The sequence below is a fragment of the Haematobia irritans genome, chromosome 2 (genome assembly GCF_050003625.1).
Source record: "Haematobia irritans isolate KBUSLIRL chromosome 2, ASM5000362v1, whole genome shotgun sequence".
In the NCBI taxonomy this organism is placed as follows: Eukaryota; Metazoa; Arthropoda; class Insecta; order Diptera; family Muscidae; genus Haematobia; species Haematobia irritans.
The window spans coordinates 2762566-2789056 of NC_134398.1; the positions used below are offsets into that span (position 1 = coordinate 2762566).

The window sequence follows — 26491 nt, forward strand, 5'->3', positions numbered from 1 at the left end:
TGTAGATCCCATAACAGATTGCTCTGCAAAGTTATTCCCAAATACTTTACACAACTTGATTCATATATTCTTTCCCCGTTAACATTTACATAGAAGTTAGCATGTAGATCAGAAATACGAGGTCTGAATCGAATTAACTTCGTTTTCTGTGGATTAACTAAAAGCCTATTTAAGCGAGCATACTCAAGTATCAATGCGGCGTCTCTCTCAATCATAGCCTTTACCACTATATCACGCGAGTATGGATAAAACAATGCTATATCATCCGCAAACATGAATAGTTTCCCCCTTAGCTCTAGGTTCTTCAAATCATTCAAAAAAATCGAGAAAAAAAGAGGGCCTAAACAACTACCCTGCGGTACTCCGAACTTCGCGTCACACCTAACACTACTGCAATCATTGATGTGCACATACTGCTTACGGCGATTCAAATAATCCCGAAACAATAATTGTTCTTTCCCTTGTATTCCATAGTACCTCATCTTTTCTATAAGTATGTCATGATCCACGAGATCAAAGGCTTTCGTGAAGTCGAAAAATATACCGCAGACTCCACTAGATCCTTCATCGAAAGCAGTACAAACAAATCGAACCACATTTACAACCGCATCTTGAGTACCACAACCCCTCCTGAAACCAAACTGAAAATCGTATAAGAATTTATTTTCCTCCATATAACTAAGTAATTTGTCATAAATTATCTTCTCAAATACTTTATTTATGGAAGGTAAAACTGAAACTGGTCTGTATTTATCCGTTGTTTTCGCATTTGTTTCTTTCGCAATAGGCACAATTTTTTGTACCTTAAGGGCATCTGGATACACCGAAAAGTTAATCATTTTATTTAATATATCATGTAGAACTGGCACAATAATATCTGCACATTCTTTAATAAATTTTGGTGCCACATTATCATATCCAGGGCTTTTATTGACTACAATCCGAGACACGGCATCAAAAACTTCCTGAACATCTATATAACGTAACAAAAAACGTTTGTTAGTAGAATATAGGGTACGTAAACAATTAACGTTGTCACCCGGCAGCACCTCAATCCCCTCTCTTAGTTCCCCAACAACATTACTAAAATAGTCATTGAGTCTATTCGCCTTCTCTTCGTCACTTGAAATTAATTGACCATCAGAATCCATCAATTCTGTATTTCTGGGTCTGGATCTACCAAGGGTATCATTAATAAAAGACCAACATTTCCTACTGTCATTTTCCACATTCCTAAGGTTTTCAATATAATAATTCTCTCGGCAAATTCTTGTAGCTATTTTAATAATCCTACTAATTCTCTTTAGCTCTCTCTCAATTAGTTGAACATTCTTCAATCTTCGCCTTGCCTTCAAGAGTTTTCGCTTGTGTGTAATCAAGCTCTGTATATTTCTATTTATCCACGGAGTTAACTCAAATTGTATATGTTTCCTATTTCTCGAAACTACCGTTGATCGACTTATGGCCATTTCCATCACTTTCATTAACGTTTCTGTTAACATAGAAGCCGTCGAAGAAGAATAATCAGCCGGTAAACTTTCTCTCAATATCTCCTTCGCCTTGTCGTAATCGCAATATACCTTCTTAACCTCTACACAATCATCCCTGTAAGTATTTGCCATAATCTTGCAGAAAATCATGTTATGGTCAGACAATTCGCATTCAATGGAATCTATGTATAGTTTCTCAGCAAAATTACTATATACATGATCAATACATGTACCACTACTTGGTCTCGTTATCATGTTGTGCATGTTGACACAGTCATAATTTTGCAACATATCCAACAACTCTGTAAAATGTGGATTATGTAAACCGTCAACATTTGTGTCTCCAATTAAAATGATGGGAAACTGTGCGTATGCATCTAATACCTCTTCCAAGATGTTCAGAAAATCCCTCAATTGACATTTCTGGGATCGGTAAAATGAAACGATTTTTAATGGCTTATTGTGAATTTTAAAATTTTTCAGAGAAATTACAATAAGTTCAACAAAGTTGTGACTCTTGCAAAGGTCTACTTGATACTGCGACTTATTGTGAATGTATAACGATGTTCCCCCATAACCATCAGGTCTACAACAGTGAACACTTTCAAAACCACCCAATTTGTAAATTTGCGATATATCTTCACGAAACCAAGTCTCTTGAATCGCAATAATGTCTGGTAACTCCGGTAATCTTGAAATCAATTCCTTAAACTGATTAAACTTTCCAATAGACGAAACGCTTCTAATGTTTACATTTAAAATTTTAAAGAAACTGTACTTTAATTGAACAATATGATTCTCAAAATCAGAAAATTTCTTAAAATAATTATTTTTATTATTCATTATAAAAAACATATTAGGTTAACTAGTATAATTCATCAGTAATAAGCTTCAATTTTGCGAAGGAGAAGCAAAATCAACATCTTCCTCTTCACTATTTTCATTATTGTTATGAATCATAGATCTTCGCTTCCAATGTTTGTTTGTAGTTACGTCTAATAAAATCTTATCGACATCCTCCTCACATCGTAGTATTTGCTGTCGCGTTATGTCACTCTTCTTACAAAAAACTATTCCATTTCTAGCATAAACGTGTTGATATCCAATTGTTTTTAATGTCCGGGCATAATGTAAAAGCTGCAATGTTTCCTTGCTGAGATAGTCATTCACATATACACCTTTAGTAGCTTCACTATCTTTTAACTTTGGCTTTGACAACATTAGCTTGCCCTTCTCAGATTTCGACGCAAATTTTACAACCATTGTTTTTTTTACACCACTTTTATTTCCAATAAAGTATGCGTCTTCTACACCTGTACTTGTCATATCAACACCAACAGTTTTTGATAAATCAATTAATGCATCAATAGCTTTAGTTCCTTCTGGTACCTTCAAACCACTTATGATGCAATCATTCTTAACAGCGGCATTGTTCAATATTTTTACGGAATCTTTCAAATTTTGTACTTCAGTTTTTAGTTTTTTATTTTATTTAACCTCCGCAGCCCCTTGGAAGAGCAAAATTCACTCGATTCGGTTGAAATTTGGTACGAGATGGTAGTATGTTGTATCCAACAACCATGCAAAAATTGGTCGAAATCGGTCCATAATTATATATAGCCCCCATATAAACCGATCCCTAGATTTGACCTCCGGAGCCCCTTAGAAGAGCAAAATTCGTCCGATTCGATTGAAATTTGGTACGTGATGTTAGTATATGGTATCCACCAACCATGCAGGACTTGGTTCATATCAGACCATAATTATATATAGCCCCCATATAAACCGATCCCCAGATTTGACCTCCGGTGCCTTTTGGAGAAGCAAAATTCATCCGATCTGGTTGAAATTTGATACGTAGTGGTAGTATATGATATATAACAACCATGCTAAAAGTGGTCCATATCAGTCCATAATCATATATAGCCCCCATATAAACCGATCCCGAGATTTGGTTTTGTAGCTTCTTGGAGGAGCAAATTTCATCCGAGTCAGTTGAAATTTGGTACATTGTGCTAGTATATGGCCGTTAACAATCATGCCTAACTAGGTCCATATCGGTCTGTAGTTATATATAGCCCTCAGATAAATCGATCCCCAATCACACAAAAATTGATCCATACGAAGTTCACAATTCTATATAGCCCCGATATAAGGGACACCCATATTTCAATTCTGGCTCTCTACGTACCATGCAAAAGTCCATGTCCATTCGTAATTATTTGTAGACTTACCTATACATAACTTTTTTGTCTAATATATACCATGTATGGACTAACTCACAATTTAGAAAACGATGTTAAGAAGTTTTAAGACACCACAACCCAAGTGATTCGATTGTGGGTGACAGTCTTTGGTAGAAGTTTCTACGCAATCTATGGTGGAGGGTAATTAAGATTCGGCCCGGCCGAACTTACTGCTGTATATACTTCTTTAATATAAGTCGGATCTATTCTCACAAAATGTTCAGCTCACGGGCAAAATTTTTATCACTAAGTGGTGGATTTCGATCGAATCTGTCTTTCACTTTTCAGATCATTTCCATTTTTTTGAAAAGTGGACGTCATACTACACTGCCATTATCGCGGTAACGAGGTACGATAAACCAAAAATTTATTCACATTTGTGATTTTCCAGCGAAATATATAACAATCACACAATGTCGCTTGAATTCTATCACGAATAACTTTATTTCTGAATGCAAAAGATCAAAATGCTTTTGTAGGCTTTTAAACAATAAAATGACCTATCACAGGAATCTGTCACCTGTTAGATGAGCGGTTTGGAAATGATTGGAACTTGAAGTTGGTTGAAATTTATTCCCTAATTTTTATTATTCTTACTAACTGAAAACTGATGTTTCAAAAGATGAGACAACAACTTCTCATCTCTCCATTTGCCATAGAATAACCCACATAAAATATTCTATTCATGTATGTGTATTCGTGAGTGTGTGTTCGTTTTGAGGAAATAAATATTAAGGCTTGTCTTTGCATTTCAAACAATTGTACGAGCCAGGCCAACATTACACAAGCAATGCATTGAATGGAACCTGTGGAGGAAACGGAAATGTGAAAAATTTTCGCCAAATTAGGTGGTCGTTTTCTTTCTACTCTCTCTCAACTTTTCAAATGTAATTTTCCTTGTATTTTTTTTTTTTTCAAAGACATCGACACTATAACATTTAGAAACCTTAGTGTTTCAATTGTCCTGTTTTAGAAGGAGTGCCGCCCAACACAATAACAAAACCCCCCAAGGAAAGGAGGCCAGTAATTTGGTGGAAGTAGTTAGCCGGTTGCTGTTCTATTTTCTGTTAAGAGTTGCATACACAAAAGAGTGTTGGTGTGTGGAGAAAAACTCTCTCTTACACATACACACACACACACATTCCCACTCAATCCTGGGGTGTTTGAAGGTAATTTTCTATGCTCGTTTACTCGTTGTACAAAATTTAAGTTTTCATTTTTTTTTTTTTAAATCCCCAAGTAATTTCATATTGAAGTTGTGGAGAGTTTCGTTTATATTCTGCTTAGGGGAGGGGAAATTTTTAAAATTAAATTTTCATTGCACACTAAGCCAAATATTCACACTCTCACACACAGACTCACTAAATGTCAAACCAAATATGCCATTTACATGGTTTCCTCCGTAGCCTTCCTTCAGGTAATTTCAGTTGAAATAGTTAATGGTAAAAGTTTTCTACATTTCCATTTAGGCAACAAATAACATTAAACAAACATAGCAATTAAATTTGTTGCTTTTGTGAAATGGACACAAAAATGAGGTTTGCGACAGATGGATGGATTGGCATAAGCGATAAAGAAGAAGCTTGGATTTATAATAAATTCAAAGGTATTTCTTGAATATATCAGCAATTTATAGAATATTCATTCATTATAAAAATTCGGAGGGAGTCCATATATTGATAGGCCCTAAACGTGCGTACCCTCCACACTGGATTTATGACCATGGCTATTTTTTTTTTGTAGAAAACCTATAATATAGGAGCGTTTATAGAAAGGTATAAGAATCATATACCCAAACGTGAGAGATCTGTATATTTGAGGAACACATAAATTACGATCATTAAGGGATCTAAAAGACCATCCAACTGCAATTTTAAGCCAATGGGATTAAAATTAGAAATAATAAAAAATAAGAAAAATAGCCCACATTACCAATATCGAAAAATTCGAATACAAGTTGTTGTATCTGGGCTTTTAAAATAAAATTGTAACCAATCTCTCTAAGCCACCACTGTGGCACCACAATGGACTGAATAGTCTAAGTGAGCCTTAAATATCGGGCTGCCACTTTACCTAACCTTACCTCAAAGTTATCTTAAGACCATAGGGAACACCAGAATAAATTTGTGGGGTTTAAGTAAGGCCAACTTTTAATATGCCTCAATAAGAGAAAGTGGAAGGTGGATCTACATGGCTGGTTCAATAAATATCTTGCCTACAAAATTAAAACACTTGAGGTAACAGAACACTGCCCTTCTAGACAAGTTGCGAATTTTTGCAAATATGTGAGGTCAAACTTTTCAGACTTAGAATGTATTAAAAATCATAACAAATTATAAAAATTATTTATTTAGCTAATTATGACAAAATTTTTAATTTATATCAAAAAAAAACCCAGAATTCGGATAGCACTTAAAAATTGATGCAAATTCAGTTCAACGGCTGAAATGGTGAACATCCGTCCTATGGCAAGCCCATGTTAAATTCTCAATTTTGCACCACTCCGGATCAGTGAATGAAGTCGCAGAGTCGCGCCGCCGTCCAGTTTTCGTCAGTCGAAGCAGCCGCCGCCGAATATGTCGACTCATCTCGACTCAATATTAGCCGTCAATTAATCAACAAGTAAGGAAAGTCTAAAGTCGGGCGGGGCCGACCATATTATACCCTGCACCACTTTGTAGATCTAAATTTTCGATACCATATCACATCCGTCAAATGTGTTGGGGGCTATATATAAAGGTTTGTCCCAAATACATACATTTAAATATCACTTGATCTGGACAGAATTTGATAGACTTCTACAAAATCTATAGACTCAAAATTTATACATTGAAATATCACTCGATCTGGACAGAATTTGATAGACTTCTACAAAATCTATAGACTCAAAATTTAAGTCGGCTAATGCACTAGGGTAGAACACAATGTTAGTAAAAAAAAATATGGGAAACATTTAAATCTGAAGCAATTTTAAGGAAACTTCGCAAAAGTTTTTTTATGATTTATCGCTCGATATATATGTATTAGAAGTTTAGGAAAATTAGAGTCATTTTTACAACTTTTCGACTAAGCAGTGGCGAAAAGTGTTGGTATTTTGACCATTTTTGTCGAAATCAGAAAAACATATATATGGGAGCTATATCTAAATCTGAACCGATTTCAAACAAATTGGTCACGCATAGCTACAATGCTAATTCTACTCCCTGTGCAAAATTTCAACTAAATCGGAGTAAAAAATTTGAAAAGTATATATTGGAGCTATATCTAAATCTGAACCGATTTCAACCTAATTGGGCACGCATAGCTACAATGCTAATTCTACTCCCTGTGCAAAATTTCAATTAAATGGGAGTAAAAGATTGGCCACTGTGGTCATATGAGTGTAAATCGGGCGAACGATATATATACTACTAATTGTACTCCTAGTGCAAAATTTCAACCAAATTGGGGTAAAACTCTGGCTTCTGGGACCGTTTTAGTCCATATCGGCGAATGATATTTATGGGAGCTATATCTAAATCTGAACCGATTTCAATAAAATTTGGCACACTTGACTATACTACTAATTGTACTCCTAGTGCAAAATTTCAACCAAATTGGGGTAAAACTCTGGCTTCTTGGACCGTATTAGTCCATATCGGGCGAAAGATATATATGGGAGCTATATCTAAATCTGAACCGATTTCAATAAAATTTGGCACACTTGACTATAGTACTAATTGTTCTTCTTGTGCAAATTTTAAGCACATTAGGGTAAAACTCTGGCTTCTGGGACCGTTTTACTCCATATCGGCGAATGATATACATGGGAGCTATATCTAAAAATATTGATTAAATTAGAAAAATTTATTAATACTTGCTGTAAATTTTGTCAAAATGTTTAACTTTCCACCCAAAGTTCGTTCGTATCAAGTTGCTATAAAAATTTAGCTCAGAAAGTTTGAAGGATACGTAAATGTGATTGTAAGATTTGTTGTACAACTAATCTCATTACCATTCGGAAAACTTCAGAGAATCAGAGAATGAATTTTTTGCCAAAATTTTGAACCTTTCACCCACAATCAAGCTGCCATAAAATTTTTGTAAAAATTTAGTTCAGAAAGTTTGAATGATATATAAATGTGATTGTAAGATTGATTGTACAACTAATAACTTCAAATTGATTATATAATGTCCGCCGCCGAATAGACGCATTTATATCGGCTTAGCCGTCAAGCCGCCGCCGTCGGAGGCAAAAAATGGGTCGGTTTCATTTTCTGCTCCGAATCTAAGAAGAAAATATTTTTGGCCACGCTTTTTTTCCTGCGCATAGTAATAGAAAATTTCCCAAAAAATAACATATTTTTCATAAAGCAAAGCCACACTCAAAAAAAGTGAACTCTCTATTTCACTAAAGCCAATTTAACTTTATTTTAGTTCATGGAATTATTATGTTTGGAGGAAGTTTCCTTTACTCTAATAATTTTTTGTGTACGTTAGTTAAACTAACTAAAACCGAGAAAGAAATGTACTCAAATGTAGCATAAAGATTAACTAAATTCGTGTCTTCCACAAAATAGTTTAGAATTTCTTTAAATTTGTAAATTTTACCGAAAATGCGTCCATCATGAACTTCGTATGTCACTAAAGACATTCTTGCAATTTTGAACTCCAAATTTTTCCTTGCAACTACAAAATATTCTTTAAGAAGTGAAAAAAATTAGTTATGTCTAATAAATTTTCTTGAATTTGTCGAAAAATATTGACTTATTTTAATGACATCGGCGTGATGCCAACGTTTGTAATACTGTTTAGTTAAAATTTTCTAAAATTAACCGAAAGTTTTCCTCTTGGTGGGTTCACTGTTTTTTCAGTGCAGCTAATTACATTCCATAATATTTATTCTTTGACGCAATATTATGAGAGTCTCTCCTTTTGAAGCAAGAGTATTGCGAAAAAAAATTAATTGAAGACATCCAGGAATGCACCTGGAAAACTTTCTCATAAAGCAAAAGGAGTATGGTCAGATAACTACTTTTCCTCACCCACTAATGCAAAAGTATTGCAAGTAAACGGCTACTGTCGAAATTTCTGATAGATCGGACTGCTGCTCGATACACTGTCTTCTCCTGATTTGGCTCTCGGAAACTTTTTTTGTGCCAAAGCATAAAAAGTAATTCTCTGTGGAAGATTTCCTCACCGCAACCGAACCTTTTTTGTTTATTTAGTTAGGTTACAAAAGTTGGAGCGTTGCTGAGCCAAGTGTCCGGAATTAAATGTAAATATGGTCTATAGATCATGTTGAAAAGCAAATTGGCAAATTGGTATAAAATGTTTGTTTATTGATTCGTTTTTTGATAGGACCTATTTAATATTTGAGATCTATTTTAAACTAAATTATAACAGAATATGGATGTGTCGAAATATGTTCAATGTTATGAGAAAGTCCTACAAAATGAGGCACATATCTAAAAGAATCGGATTTTAATCCATATTTTGCTTAATTCCAAATTATTTTCCAAAGAACTTGAATTCCGAAAACACTTAAATTAATGACTCAATTACACAAAACCAAATCCATATCCATCTACATTCAAACAAGACATTTTCTTTAAAGGACAATTTGTTTTACACGAGCATACGTACACACAAATGTGCATATGTACTCGTCGAAATGTATATGCATTTATTACAAAAATATAAAAAGTTGTAAACAAATCTTTGGAGAAATAACATCAACAATAAAATGCAAGGAAAAATTACGCCGTTGCTTCTCTGCTTTGCATACCAAAATTCAGTTACAGCTCCAGAGTAATAGTGGTGGGCCACAGCCTAAAAACAAATCCTTTTGGATAAACAAAAATAACAGCAACTCGGAGAGTGTATGTCTGGCATCATGCCTGACTAAGGCAAGTAAGCAGCCAGCCAGCCAGTCAGCCAGCCTTTACCCGGCTTAAGCCTACAAAAACCAATCTCATTTTCATAAAATATTCAAAGCTACTCACTTATAGTCGTAAAGTTTTCCACATCGTTGTCGTTGCTGTGTACTTTACAGTTGGCCTTACACAAACGAAAAAAAAACTCAAAAACAAAGTTATATATATTTTTTTTTGTATATGAAAAAAAGAAAACTTTCAAAAAAACGTAGATGCTAAAGTGTATGCATGGGAGGAGAGTTTGTGCAGTTTGTGCTTGTATAGAACTACAAAAAAGAAGCCTGTCTCAGCCTAAAAGCAGGCTATGCAAAATGTATAGTTTTGCAATTGGAGTGAATGTGTGTGTGTGTGTGCTCGGATTTTTTGGTTGATGTTCAATCTGGTGCTTAGGGCCCCTGGTGAGCGAGTACAGCAAGCATATGCATTAGCCTTCCAGCCATCTCACCACAACATCTGGACCCTTTCCACTCCCCGTTCTTGTTATTGAGTTGTTAACATTTGAGGTTTTTTGCTTTTTTTCCCATCGTTACCCACGAATCTCATCAAGTAATGCATTTTATTTTAAAGCAATTTTTTCCATTGAAGTTAGCAATTTTCTCTTGATTTCTTATGCAGCCATCTTTTTGCTTAAATTGACATTAGCATAAGGAAATTTGCTGTTTATGTTTATGACAAGGAAGTCAATCTGACTTACTAATATATGCACTTTTCTAGTTTTTTTCTTTTTCTTTTTGGCAATTTGTAAGGAAAATATTAGTTGACCTTATCATATTTATGGCCAAGTACAGCAGAGTAAATATCTAAGGTCCAATAACAAAACTGTTCAGTAAGTTTATAGATTGTGAAATTCTTCTATAGTATCTTTAGAAATTTTTGATTAGCGAATTTAAGTTGTTCTAGAATATTTTGAAATATAAACAAAACAAAAGGGGCTAAGATAAGTGAAAAGGGAATTTCATTTTTGGGGTAGGGCATTTTGCCTTTTATATAAAACATGCCTTTGAAAATCAGAATAGTATCGAAAATAACCCTCATTTTTTCAAATAGAAATGAAGTCCAATTTCCAATAGAATTGTATCCCATAACATTTGAATATGTGTGGCTTGTCTTTTCCCGCGGTTTCTAACTTTATCCTACGGAGAGAGTCTAAGGTGGGCTAACCCTAGAAGGAAATTCATATTTCTCGATCACCCAGCAAAAAAATTTGAAAGTTCTTCCAAAGGCACAACTTTAAAAGCACTTTCAGAAAATGCAATGATGTTCTTTATTTTAACTACCTAAGAAGTTCTTTTATTTCAATTTTTTATAACTTGGTTTTTTCGTGCTTTTAGTGGGTAATTTTATTTATTTTTTTTTAACCTATTGTTAAAAACAAAGTAAGAATTCATAAAATGGTACAAATCATTTAAATTTCGTCGAAAAAATGCTAAATCCAATCTGAAAAAATTGTGAATTTTTGAAAATATTTGAGGTCAAGATTAGGTTAGGTTAGGTTATGTGGCAGCCCTATGTATCAGGCTCACTTGGACTATTTAGTCCATTGTGATACCACAGTGGTGAACTTCTCTCTTATCACTGAGTGCTGCCCGATTCCATGTTAAGCTCAATGACAAAGGACCTCCTTTTTATAGCCGAGTCCGAACGGCGTTCCACATTACAGTGAAACCACTTAGAGAAGCTTTGAAACCCTCAGAAATGTCACCAGCATTACTGAGGTGGGATAATCCACCGCTGAAAAACTTTTTGGTGTTCGGTCGAAGCAGGAATCGAACCCACGACCTTGTGTATGCAAGGCGGGCATGCTAACCATTGCACCACGGTGGCTCAAACGTTTCCGACAAGCGTCTAACGTTCCATCCATTAAAAAGTATAAAAAATTATAAAAATTATTTATTTGACAAAATATCACAGAATTTTTTAATTTACATCCAAAACATTGATCACACCTAAAGAAGTGATGCAAATTCAGTGCAACGGCTGTTGAAATGGAGGACTTCTTTCCTATGACAAGCCCATGTTATATACATCGCTTCTGCGTCAATTTTGCACCACTTCCAGATTCAAAAAGAACATTTTCACTACTTTTTTGGCGACGCTTTTTTTTGCTGGACAGCTAGGGTTAATTTTCCCCAGTATTTTAAATAACAAGTATATACATCAGTAAGCTTAACACCATGAGCTTTTGGGGAATCATAAACATCTAGTGCAAGTGTGCAAAATAAATTGTGAAATGACGCGTTGATTTGAAATCTAAAATCTATAGACTTTTATCCCCATTATTCAAATGATTACGAGAAATGAAATCTGGAAATTTTACATTTAGTTTAAAACATTTTCATGATTAGTGCGCCTTCAATACCATCAAGAAGTGCAATCGGCATTGCCAAAAACCACGGTTTATAGACGACTTAAATCTACACACCTAATTGTGGTTCTGAAAACCCTATAGAAGCTAGACCCCAAATTGGAGGGCGGCTTTATAAGGGGTATATATCAAAAACTGTAGCGATACAAAATATATTCGGAACACCTATTTATGGTCCTAGAAAACTTCTAGATTTTATATTTGAGGCAAATTGGATAAAACCGACGGTTTCTAGAAACTCAAGAAGTAAAATCGGTCTATATGGGAGCTATAGCAAACCATAGATCGATACACACCATATTCGGCACACCTATTTGTTTTCCATTATTGAAGACTGTAGCGTGATTACAACAGACATACAGACGGCCAGACGGACATGCTTATATCGTCTTACAATTTCTCCCTGATCAAGGATATATATAATTTATATAGTCGAAAATCGATATTTCGATGTGTTACAAACGGTATGACAAACTTATTATACCCCTATCACCATTCTATGGTGGTAGGTATAACTAGTGCAAATGAGCCCTAATTTGGGTCAATTTTCATGGTTCAGTTTCATTTTGTTGGGGTTTATTTTCATAGGGCTCATATTCATCAAAAAGCGTCACCACAAATTTGTGGCCATGTTTAATTTGGATTTTTGGACTCATTTTCATACCGCCAGGTGTGGGAACTTGAATAATTAAATCATTGAAAAGAAAATGCCACATAGAAAAAACAAGTAAGGAAAGTCTAAAGTCGGGCGGGGCCTACTATATTATACCCTGCACCACTTTGTAAATTTTCGATACCATATCAAATCCGTCCAATGTGTTGGATGTTATATGCACCCATACACAAAGATTCTGCATATCTGACCAGATCTGGACATAGTTCTACAATACTTATAGATTTTATGTTACATTTAAGTCGGCTAAGCGCTGAGGTGGAATACAATGTTAGTAAAAAATATAGGAAACATTTAAATATGAACCAATTTTGAGGCAACTTCGTAAAAGTGTATTTATGATTTATCGGTCGATAGATATGTATTAAGGAAAATTTGAGTCATTTTTACAAGTTTTCGACTGTGAGGACCTGAAGTCGTGCCTCGTTTCTGGTCACACGAATTACCTGAATTCTTGTTGTTTTTGTTTGTTATTCACATTTAATTGTTTTGTTATTGAATTATTAAATATATATAGTGAACTTGAATTTTTTACAAGGCCCTCGTATGTTTTTCCGGAACTCTCGTACCGACCCACGTAGTTGTTTACAACATTCGAAATGTATCAAAACAACATACCGTTTGTTTGTAGCAACAATGTACCCAGTAAGCTGATCTATTACTGCCAATGCAAGTGAACAGCAAAACGACGTAGCAACAAACATCACAGCGACCCAATGTTGTTTATCAGCGCAAACGAAGATCAAAACAACATACCGTTGCAGGACACCAACAACGATGCTGGGAGTCGAAGTTGTTTACAACATTTGCATCAAAACACCCAACAACACGCAACAAGGGACAATGCAAGTAAACAAGTGAGCAGCCTGGTATAAAAGGATGGGGAAACTATGAAAGGGGGACAGTCAGTGGAGATAATTTGACAGCGAAACATCGGCAAGTGAGTCTGAGGAGTGAACGAGGAACATAGCCAAGTTTAAGGCTAGGTGAGTAGAGTGAATACTATAAGTGCCAGTGATAGTGACGATCGTGACAGTGACAACCGTGACCATCTTCCGTTGGTTATATCGACTCGCCGTGCACCCTACATGGATACGCTCTGGTAGGCAACATAATATTTTTCATTTCATACACCGACCCGCCGTGCACCCTACATGGATACGCTCTGGTAGGCAACATAACATTGTTCATTTCAAACACCGACGCGTCGAGCACCCTACATAGATACGCTCTGGTAGGCATCATAATATTTTTCATTCCATACACCGACCCGCCGTGCACCCTACATGGATACGCTCCGGTAGGCTTCATAACATTTTCATTGCATACACCGACTCATCGATTACCCTACGCGAAACCACGTCAGTAGGCAACTTAGGGTTACCTTCGCGTCGCTAGTTCGCCGTACTCTTTCACGCTTTACGCGGACATATCAGGCAGCCACCCTCAGACGACACGACCTGTTGCCCCAACACGGACGACGGACTGAAGCCCCACCAACCACCTATACCCCGAGCCAGAAGCCGAATCGTTTCCCAGACCACTCGCCGCATCTAAGCCAGCTATCCCTGACACAACGATCACGACCGCCAAGCCAAGGGCATCACCGGTGGACGCAGTGCTGCTCCAGATCACGCCCACGACGCCGCCCCGCCAACCTATAACCTAGAGTTAACCAAATTGGATTGTAACTGAATGCTACTGAACTCCTCAATAAAGAATATAAAGAAACGAAATCCACATCTTTTATCTACTCGGGTCTAGCGAATATAAATTGTCTGTGACGAACCCTGTCCCCGCGAGTATACGCCAGCATACCAGGGAAAACCTGTCGTTACACGACTTAGCAGTGGCAATTTTATAAGGAAAATGTGAGTATTTTGGCCGTTTTTGCCCAAATCGGAAAAACACATATATGGAAGCTATATCGAAATCTGAACCGATTTCAACCAAATTTGGCGTGCATACTTAGTATGTGAATTCTACTCTTTATACAACTCTACTCTCTATCTCTATAAATCGGACTACAACTTTGAACTCTGTGGTCATATGACGGAAAATCGGGCGAAAGATATATATGGGAGCTATATCTAAATCTGAACCGATTTCAACAAAATTTAGCACACTTGACTACACTACTAATTGTACTCCTAGTGCAAAATTTCAACCAAATTGGGCTAAAACTCTGGCTTCTGGGGCCATATAAGTCCATCTTTGTATCACGACAATATTTTTTCAGTGAATGCATACTTTTACTAATGGAGAAATCCCTCAAGTACTATTTCGTTTATCTCAAAATCATTGGGGAGGAAAGTTTTTTGCTATTACTTTGTATACTGTTAAGACGATCGGTTTGGTTATTTTACCATCTGTTAATATTTCAATATTAACCGTCCACCTAAATATATAGTAAATTTCAACATCACTCCTAAAACTATACAATAAATCATTTATCATTGTTGGAACACAAAATAATGCTCCATATTTGTTATAGCATGGTAAAAAACACCATAAAGTTTTTTTTTTTTTACAATTCATTATAAACACCTTCACCCATCATAATCAGCGAATTTAACATCAACTATAACTTTGTTAGTACAAACGTTCACATGCCTCCATACCAAAGGAACTTCCGTTTCCTTTCCATGCTAAATTACACAGGACTTCCAAACGCCAAAAGTACACACATCCGCACACACACACACCAACAAACACAAAGCTAACGTGTAACACAAATTACACTCGTTTGTCAGTGGATCCTACATTCGTAAATACTCCAACAACCCCATCATCATCATCATCATCATCATCCTATTTCCCTCCCATGCAATGGCTTGCAAAGATGTGAAACGAATAATAGAATGAAATTTGTCACACAGCTAAGAGCTACCATTAATACTGAAAAATAAAAATGAATTTTGTGAATGAATTTATCCATATATGAGTTAGTTGGAGTTGTGTGTGTGTGGGTATGTGTGCGAAAATTCTATTTCATTCGAATTGGAAATTCTATTTCACGTTTGAAATCGAATTCCTGTTCGTTCACATATGTTTGATATTCGAGTTTTTTGTTTTAGGTTTTTCATTTTTTCTTTTGTCGATTGTCATTTGTTATACTTTTTGGCTTGCCCATTAAATGCCATATAAATTTTATGTCTAAAGCGTTAATAAAACTAAACCGTATCAAAAACATGAGCATGTGAAAAAGGATAAGTGTATGCGATGGTATATATGTGGGTGTGTGTCTATGCAAGGGCGAGCATATGTGTTGAACAAATTTTGACATTAAAGTAAATGACCGGAAACGGTGTAACCAGCATAACCCCTGTTTATGGTGATTGTTAACCCAATGTGAGTTTGCAAGCTGATAACTCCCAGCTATCAAATCTGTTTTAATTTAAGCTGGAAGTGGTCTCCCTCACAAATCAATCGTATAGTTTAGGGTATTTTGAACATTTATATTTCATGTTAATACCTATTGACTTTTTGGACAGTAATACGGGATGTAGTTTGTGCTACCACGCTGAAAAAAAATCTGGGTCGGTTTTAAAGATTTTGTTTTAAAATACGAATTTAGCATTGATTCCCAGCTAGAAAAAATAAACTAAGGGTGTATTTAAGATTCAATTCGCTTTTAAATTTGTGTTTTGCGTAATTGATGCTAGAAAACAAATTTAAAATTTTCATTAAGGGAGTGTTAATTACCAATTCGAATTCGCATTTTACTTAAAATACACGCAGAGAAGGAACAAAGGAAACATGTTACATGGTCATCATCCAAAAATAACATTTTTGAGGTGATCATATCCTTCCCTTGGGTGTATAAATTATGATTTATTTAAATTAAAAAGCGTCTTTAGAATAAAGTTTAGGAACAACACATCCCCTATTTCATTATACCCACCACCATAGAATGGTGATGGGGGTATAATAAGTTTGTCATTCCGTGTGTAACACATCGAAATATCGACTTCCGACTATATAAAGTATATATATTCTTGATCAGGGAGAAATTCTAAGACGATATAAGCATGTCCGTCTGTCTGTTGTAATCACGCTACATCCTTCAATAATTGCGCTATCGTCCTAAAATTTGGCACAGATTCGTTTTTTGGTTGCAGACAGGTCAAGTTCGAAGATGGGCTATATCGGTCCAAGTTTTGTTATAGTCCCCATATAAACCGATTTCTCGATTTGGGGTCTTGGGCTTATAAAAAACGTAGTTTTTGTCCAATTAGACTGAAATTGAAAATCTAGAGGTATATGAGGACCATAAAGAGGATTGCCGAAAATGGTGCACATCGGTATATGTTACATGTTTTGGTATAGCCCCCATATAGACCGATCTCCCGATTTTGCTTCTTGGGCGTCTAGAAACTGTATTTTCTATCCGATTTGCCTGAAATTAAAAATCTAGAGGTATTTTAGGACCATAAAGAGGTGTGTCGAAAATGGTCCGTATCGGTGTATGTTTTGGTATAGACCCCATATAGACCGATCTCCCGATTTTGGTTCTTGGGCGTCTAGAAACTGTATTTTCTATCCGATTTGCCTGAAATTGGGAATTTAGAGGTGTTTGGTGACCTTAAAGAGGTGTGTCGAAAATGGTCCGTATCCGTCCATGTTTGGTATAGCCCCCATATAGACCGATCTCCCGATTTTGGTTCTTGGGCATCTAGAAACTGTATTTTCAATCCGATTTTCCTCAAATTTAAAATCTAGAGGTATTTTAGGACCATAAAGAGGTGTGTCGAAAATGGTCCGTATCGGTCCATGTTTTGGTATAGTCGCCATATAAACCGATCTCCCGATTTCTATTCTTTGGCTTCTATAAACTGTATTTATTACCCGATTTGCCTGAAATTGGAAATCTAGAGGTATTTTGGGACCCCAAATATGTGTGCCGAAATTGAGGTGTATCAGTCCATTTTTTGCTATTACCCCCATATAGACCGATCTCTCGGTGTTACTTCTTGGGCCTCTGAGACTATATTTTCTAGCCGATTTGCTTGAAATTGAAAATCTACAGGTATTTTAAGATCACAAATAGGTGTGCCGCAAATGGTACCTATTGGTCCATATTTTGGTATAGCCCCCATATAGACCGATCTCCCGACTTTATTTCTTGGACTTCTAGAATCCGTAGTTTTTATCCAAATTGCCGGAAATTAGAAATATAGACGTATCTTAGGACCATAAAGAGGTGTGTCGAAAATGGTCCGTATCGGTCCATGTTTTGGTATAGCCCTTATATAGACTGATCTCTCGATTTTACTTCTTGGGCTTCTAGAATTCGTAGTTTTCACCAATTCGCCTGAAAGTGGAATTCTAGAGGTATTTGAGGAACATTAAGAGGTGGTGAGTATTGGTCCATATTTTGGTATAGGCCCCATATAGACCTAACTCCCGAATTTATATCTAGGACTTCAAATCAATGCGTTATTTCATCATATACACGATATGTTTATGATTTCTCTAAAACTCAAACAAAATTGGTTCTCATAAATCCAGAATCTGAGCTGGTCTGGTAGAATCTTTAATTTTTTTCTTCGGGAAGCGTACTGGTTGAACTGATTTGCTTGGGAGAAGATTTGTTATCAAACTCTATATTATCAAGTAACCCGCTACGACGATGAGTTTTCAAAGTAAACTTTTATATTTGATTCATGGTGGTGGGTATTTAAGATTCGGTCCGGCCGAACTTACTGCTGTATATACTTGTTTTTATTTAAAATTTGTTTCGTACTTTTTAGGAAAAATAGACCACAGTTCGTTAGAACTTTCATCTATGTAGAATTAATCATTTTAAAGTCGAATCACCTGGAACTCTAAGAAAAAATTACTTTCATTGAAAAATTTATCGATTTGTGGCCAACACATTGTATGAAATGCGTCTTATATTTTAAGCAAAACTCACATTCGTATTTCAATAATAATAAATCTTTATGCTTAAGAAAATATTTGTTTCTGTGTAAGTAACTGCTGTCTCAGCCACATATAGAAGTGTCATACATACACAACAAAAGAAATTGGCAGTTCTTCCCAAGTCATTACTTTTAATGTACATCTAAAACTATTTTTTGAGAAATAGATTTAATTTTCACTTCACATGAAATTCTTTTTTTTACACTGAAAAAAGCATGCCCGCTTCCAAAGATTTTGTCTGGTATTGAGCCAAAAAAGCGGAGAATTGAAGTAAGGACACGTTTAAGGCACAATTCTCTCTTAAATTTGAGTTTTATCTACTTTTAGCAAAACGAAAATTTAAGTCGAATCTCTTAGCTATAAGGACAAAACGATTTCATTGAAAAGTTTGTCGACTTTTGGACAAGGAAAAATACTTTATATCAGAGAAATGCGAATTCTATGCTAAGCAAAATTCTTCGGACTCACGACAATATTTATTTCAGTGTAAGCAGTTTTCACTTTTTTCCATTTTTTTTTTTTTTTTTTTTTGAATTTTATTACGTATTTATAAATCACAGTAAGAACAATGAAAATAATTGGAATTGCAATAAAAAATATATGAAAACTGCACCGATCCATTTCTTGCCAGTCTTGGAATTCGGGATAAAAAATTGGCTAGTATTACTCAAAACGTCTATTCGTAGAGGTTAAAATCATAAAAATTAAGAGTTAAGTTAAGTAAGTTCCCTATGGGAGATTGGTGCAAATTACCACTAACGGACCTATCACAGAACTGGTAGCTGTGGTGCTTCAGTTAGTTGCAATTTTTTAATAGTCGTAATTTATTTATTTCCGTACTCGCTTGATATTAAAATCTTAGATCCATTAAGATTTTAATATCAAGCATTTTCACATTTACGCCCATTTTCATGTAGCTCCGTTATGCTTTAACTGCCAGTTAACAGAAAGAAAAATGGAAATATCTTTTCTCCGGTTAACTTTAACTGAAAAATTTTCAGCAGTTAAGTTTCTAACTGGCGTTTGGAATATATACGCAAAATGACAGATATGCAGATATCACGGTTTAAAAGTTCGTTAGCTAACGTAGCACTAACAGAGCTTCATGAAAATGGGGGTTAGTGAAATAAAATTATCAGAATAACCTATTGTTCGACATATTTCAAAAGTTTTTTTTTTTCATTTCGTGTTCGATTGGGATGCCCAAATTGAAACAGATTTCTAAGAGCTTGTCCGAGACTGGTTCCTGCGGACCTGTCTATGGGGTGCTCCTGTTAAATTGTCCCAGTACGTGTCCTTTGGGATGAGTTCAAGACGCGTCCTAAAATGTAAATTTACCCCGTCAATGACAAACCCATGTTAAAGTGACCGATCCCTTCCATACGTTTTGACCAGAACTGGGACTGGTCCGTACACACCAGGGACTAGTCCTGTACCGGTTCTGTGTTTGATCCATTTCCCGTAGGGTTTATTATAACATAGCTAGTTTTTATGTTTTTCCGTATTTTTTTAATGCAATCCGAAAATCTGAATCGGCATCACACCTGAAGAAAAAATGCGAAATCAATGCAGTGGATGCTTAAAAAGAAGACTTTCGCCCTATGACAAGTCCACTTATGGACTAAAATTAACATTTTCTTTCTGGGTAGTTTAGTAGAAACCAGATTTATAAGTTTGTTGGTCCATTGGTAAATCTGTCTATCTTCAATATATTTAATTATATATATATTTTTTTTAATATTCCAACCTACTATTCCACATTACTATTTCAGACTATCTCTCTCCATCTTATCAATAAGTACTCGCCGATTCAATTATCAGCTCATTGATAAGGCACCTCCTTTTTATACATTTTGCAGAACCCGCTTGGATAAGAGTGGAAATACTCAGAAACACTTTTTTATATTCACCGAAACTGGGATTGAACAAATTATCTTCTATATGACAGACAGGGATGTTAACCATTGCACCACTGTATCTCCCACAGTTCGAACAAAATGGGAGATCTGTTTAAATGGGGCTATACCATAAAATAGCCCGACCTTCATCAGTTTGAAAAATGTATGCAATTCGGATCGAACAATATTGCCCATGAGAGCTAATTTGGTGCAATGGTTGGCATATTTAGTAAAAAACCATATAAAAAAACCAACATTTTGGAAAAATCGCTATTTAGTTCTTATTGCCTTGGAGAATCGATACTTTTTTGCGATTTTATCCTTCAAGCAGACAAATATTGTCAAAATTATGATAAACGCTTTTGATGATCCTCCCTTTTTCAAGGAAAATTATTCCATGGGCACTCATAACCAAGTCATGATTAGTAATAAATATGTTATGTCAAATATTTCCATTTTTCGAATCCAGTTTACATCAAAATACCATAAGCCATAGTTCAGTAAACATTCCTGCCCTACAAGACATTCTTTAGACATCCTATCCTCCAAGTCAATAAGCCAGTACAATTTTAGTTTGATATGAATCCATCAAATGGCCCCAAATCAATCCATATGAATGTCCCCAAATCAATTGAAACAATCTCTCTGATAGTTTTCCTATTCAATTCCAGCTTTGACAGTTTGACCTCACCGAAATATAGAGATTGTTCCAACTATGTTCAGTGTGGATGGTCTTTGGGTTTAGTTTTTCCTTACACTAGAGTTTTTTTTTGGTATAGAAATAAGTAGAACTTACCGTTGTGTTGAAGGTCGTCCGGCGATGTATATGGCAAACAAGGATATCATAAAACTGGCAAAGTCGGTTAACAAGTGAGCAGCATCTGTTGCAATGGCCAAACTATTCGATAAAATTCCACCTGAAAAATGAAGGTAACAAAAATGGTAAGCGAGCTGATGTTTTTTGTTTTGTTTGACAAATGTCCTACTACTACTACTGCTTCCATAGTCATTCATTCATAACATGGGCAAGAAGCAGAAGGTATGTGAATGTTCTCTATCCGAAGTTCAAACGCTGGAGGGCAAACGAAACTGAAACAAAAATCTCTGTAACAACACTGAAAAGGCGGAGTTGTTCGGTTTGTCTACGAGGCCAATAAAATGTACACAAATAACCTTTTTCACATTGCCATACTCTTCGATTTGCATGGGGAAGGGTAAGGTAGAGGAAAACCGATAGGGAGGAAGTTTAAACGGTAGTTCGATTGATTTTTTTTGAAGCTTTCAAGAGAATCCAAGGGAATAATACCGAGTTGGACTACAACTTCCAAGTACCAGATGACTGACGTGACATATCACAAAAAGGATTTCACAAACATTTGTGCTACCAAAAGGACCAAAAAATCCAATTGAAATTGCAATGACTATAACTGTTGTCGTTGTATGCCATAGCTACGATCTCCGGGTGTGTGTGTGTATGTGTGGCTGTGTATGTTGACCAAATGTTTCCCGTATGGGCATTGATGCATTTGTCGCATTGTCAGTACTGATATTTGAATTCATATGGACAACTTCAATGTTTCCTCGCCGTAGGAGAAGTTTTCAAATAGACCAAAATATTTGGTAACCCAATATTTGTTGTCGTTGTTGTTGTTTTATTTGCAGATTTCCCGGTTGTGTTGATGGTTGTTGTGGTTTTTATTTGAAAAATTCCAGCCATTTGAGATGACAGGGGGTGGTCAATTTTCTTTTTCTCTATGGATGGGTTCAAAATAGGAAACTCGACTGACATTAGAAGATAGCTGATGGGATTGAGAGTAAATTCTCAACATTTGACTAAAAGTGGATAAAATAAGAACTAAGGATATGGGATGAGAAACTCTGAAAAACTATTCTAATTTTTTATAAATGTCTAAAGAATTTTTTTGTCAAAATCTTAACTTTATGGACAATTTTTTTACATTTTTTTAATTGTATGTCTATAGAAAATTTTATCAACATTTTATTGCCATAGAAAATTTTGTCAAAATTTTACATCTGTAGAAAATTTTGTCAAAATTTTATTTCTGTCAATATTTTATTTTTCGCCAATATTTTATTTTATTTTTTTTTTTAATAAAATTTTATTTCTATAGAAAATTTTGTGAACATTTCATTTCTCTAGAAACTTTATGTCTATAGAAAAATTTTTTAGAACATTTTATTCATTTTTTTGTCTATATTTTATTATTTTTTTGTATAAAATTTTATTTCTCTAGAAATTTTATGTCTTTAAATTTTTTAACTTAACTTAAACATTTTCAAAAATTTTATGCCTATAAAAAAAATTGTCATATCTTTATGCGTATAGAAAATTTTGTCAAAATATTATATTTATGTCTATAATAGAAATATAGAATAGTATTATAGAATTTTGTTTTGTCAAAATTTTAACTTTATAAACAATTTTGTCCAAATTTTTTACTTTTTTTAAATTTTATGTCTATAGAAAAATTTGTCAACATTTTATTGCTATAGAAAATTTTATTTATATTGAAAATTTTGTGAAAATTTTATTTCTCTAGAAATTTTATGCCTATAGAAAAATTTGTTGGAAAATTTTATAAAAATTTTTTTTTTGTCTATATTTTATTTTATTTTATTTTATATATTTTTTTTTGTATAACATTTTATTTCTATAGAAAATTTTATTTCTCTAGAAATTTTATGCCTATAGAAAAATTTGTTGGAAAATTTTATAAATTTTTTTTTTTGTCTATATTTTATTTTATTTTATATATATTTTTTTTTGTATAACATTTTATTTCTATAGAAAATTTTATTTCTCTAGAAATTTTATGTTTTTAATTTTTTTTAACCTAACTTAAACTTTTTCAAAAATTGTATGCCAATAAAAAAGTTTGTCATATTTTTATGCGTATAGAAAAGTTTGTCAAAACGTTATATCTATAGAAAATGTTGTCAAAATTGTATGTCTATAATAGAAATAAAGAATAAAATTATAGATTTTTTTTCTCAAAATCTTAACTTTATACACAATTATGTCCAAATTTTTTACTTTTTTTTTAAATTTTATGTCTATAGATAAATTTTTCAACATTTTATTGCTATAGACAATTTTGTCAAAATTTTATTTCTGCACTCATAGAAAAAATCATGCACGGCGTGCTCATTTCAAAACGATTCGTTCATGAAAGTGAATCAACACACATGTGGTGTCAAACTCAGAACAGGCGGTGTCAATCTGACAACGATAAAATGACACCATGCGTTGTCAAAACAACAACCAGCGTTCATGATCTGAAAACGTTATTGTTACGACTTTATAAACAAAATTCAAAAAAGATTTCCGCTAGCGTGACTCGAACCTGTGGTTTCTGCACCATACGCGTTAACAGTCACCTTAGCACATTGTACACAGAAAAAAATCCGTATTTTTATTGAAAAAAATATATTTGCTTGCAGTTAAATTTTATTATTTTTATCGAAATTGTGCACAGCTTAATGAAATCTTACTTTTTTAAGTATGTCTCAAAAATTTTATGAACTAAACGTGGGTATAAAGTTCAATGACCGTACACATAAGTTCAATATGAACTAAAACAAATGAAAATTTTCGTACGATTCCCAAAAATAGTAAGAATGAACTACTGTATGGTTAAAATGATCATAATTTGGCACCAATGATTTTCTTCTTTACTTTTAGTTAATTTTTTCTCCTATGAGATGATGTAATTTCGTGAACTGGAGTTAAATAGGACATTAAAATTTCCTGGTTTTAACAACGCTTTGTGGAAATCTCAAAATGTGAAGTAAAATTTAGTTCAATTTTCGTGCGTGGTAGTTCCTATAAAACTTTTTGTCGGTGTACCACCGAGGGAGTTGCCATAATAACATCTAACGATTATTTTAAGACTTTTCATCACCAAAAAAAAAATGAATGCCGTTCATGAAATCGTGAACGCCCGTGGACGAAATTGTGAACATTCCATTTTGATTTTTTGTGAACGTTTCCGTTTCATTTTGTCACCGTCTCTTCACGACTATGGAACGTAATTTTTTCTATTAGTGTATAGAAAATTTTGTCAAAATTTTATTTCTGTCAATATTTTATTTTTTGTCAATATTTTTTTTTCTTCTTTTGATAAAATTTTATTTCTATAGAAAATTTTGTGAAAATTTTATTTCTCTAGAAATTTTATGTCTATAGAAAACTTTTTCAAAAATTGTATGCCTGTAAAAAAATTTGTCATTTCTTTATGCCTTTAGAAAATGTTATCAATATTTTATTTTTATAGACAATTTTGTTAAAATTTTATTTTTTTATTTTGACAAATTTTTGTCGAAATGTTTTATCTATAGAAAATGTTGTCAAAATTTTATGTCTATAAAAGAAATTGGTTATAACTTTATGTATATCGAAAATTTTGTCAAAATTTTAGTTTTATAAACAATTTTGTAACAATTTTATTTTATTTTTTTTTTGTTTTTATTTTGAAAACATTTTAATTCTCTAGAAAATTTTGTGAGCGTTTTTTTTCTGTAGAAAATTTTGTCAAAATTATATTTTTCTAGAAAATTGTGATAAAATTGTATTTCCCCAGAAATATTTGTCAAAACTTTAAGTCTATAGAAATTTTGGTCAAAATTTTATGTCTATAAAAAATTTTGTCAAAATTGTATATTATGTCTATAGACAAGTTTGTCAAAATTTTATTTCTATAGTAAATTTTGTTCAAATTTTATTTTTAAAAATTTGTCAACATTTATTAATTTTTTTTTTTTTATTTTGAGAAAAGTGTATTTCTCTGGAAAATTTTGTTAAAAATTTATTTTTCTAGAAAATTTGGTAACATTTTATATTTTAAAATTTTGTTTACATTTGATTATTGTAGAAAATTATTTAAAAAACTTATTTTTATATAAAAATGTATCTATATTTTAATGATCCAGTTTTATTTTTTGTTTCTAAATTTAGTTGCTTCCTTTTATGCCTTGTGAATCAAATAATTTGAAAGAAATTGGACGAATCAAAACCAAAACAAAGAATCAAGACATTTAAGAGTTATTAATGTTCTCGATGTATACATCCCACTTGTGTTTTTTCTTGTTTCCATTTCTTCAAAAAAAAAAAAACAACAACGATTACGTGTATTGTTGATATTATTTTACGATGTCTAAATGAAGGAAACAATGTTGGCCTGTTTAAAACATCCGGCTGAATTTCCTTCACCTTTCAAAAGGCCTTGAAAAATACCCAAGGATAACAAAAAATTTTGGTTAATTTTCTACTTATTTAAATGGTAATAAATTATTATTTTGTATGGCGATGTCCGCCCGCCATAGAGCCGATATGCCAGCCTATTTAGTATTCTTCTAGAGTCTTGGCATTGAAAAACAAAAAATAAAACACAAATCTGTCTTTTGTACCATGTCCCTCTTTCGTTTTGAGGCCTATAGCATTCAATGACGAACAATCGTCGTTGGCCTTTTTGGTACTTACCCACAATTTCGCATATCATGAAAAATAAGCACAGGACACTGGCAATAATAAGTTTACGTCGTGCTTTAACGTCCACACCTTCACTGCGCTGACGATGGCAATGGTCACGCACTAAAAATGAAGAGAAAAATAAAAAAAGTTAAAGCTGAACCAAATTTCTTTAGCAAATAATATTAAAATAAAACAAGTAAGGAAAGTCTAAAGTCGGGCGGGACCGACTATATTATACCCTGCACCACTTTGTAGAATGTGTTGGGGCTATATATAAAGGTTTGTCCCAAATACATACATTTAAAAACTTATTATACCCTGTACCACAGTAGTGGTGAAGGGTATAATTAATTAAATATCACTCGATCTGGACAGAATTTGATAGACTTCTACAAAATCTATAGACTCAAAATTTAAGTCGGCTAATGCACTAGGGTGGAACACAATGTTAGTAAAAAAATATGGGAAACATTTAAATCTGGAGCAAT

At 33.9% G+C, this 26491-nt stretch overlaps 1 protein-coding gene across 3 annotated transcripts in view; it reads right to left on the reverse strand.

The window, feature by feature from the left end:
• The window catches only part of ZnT35C (solute carrier family 30 member 3), a 182609-nt gene that overhangs the window by 73911 nt on the left and 82207 nt on the right, over positions 1-26491 (reverse strand). For all 3 annotated transcript variants that reach the window (XM_075293067.1, XM_075293069.1, XM_075293068.1), the window contains 2 exons: positions 26013-26123; positions 21309-21429 (listed from right to left, as the gene is read on the reverse strand). In XM_075293067.1, coding sequence (XP_075149182.1) covers positions 21309-21429; positions 26013-26123 — 232 coding nt within the window. The remainder of the gene's footprint in view (positions 1-21308; positions 21430-26012; positions 26124-26491) is intronic.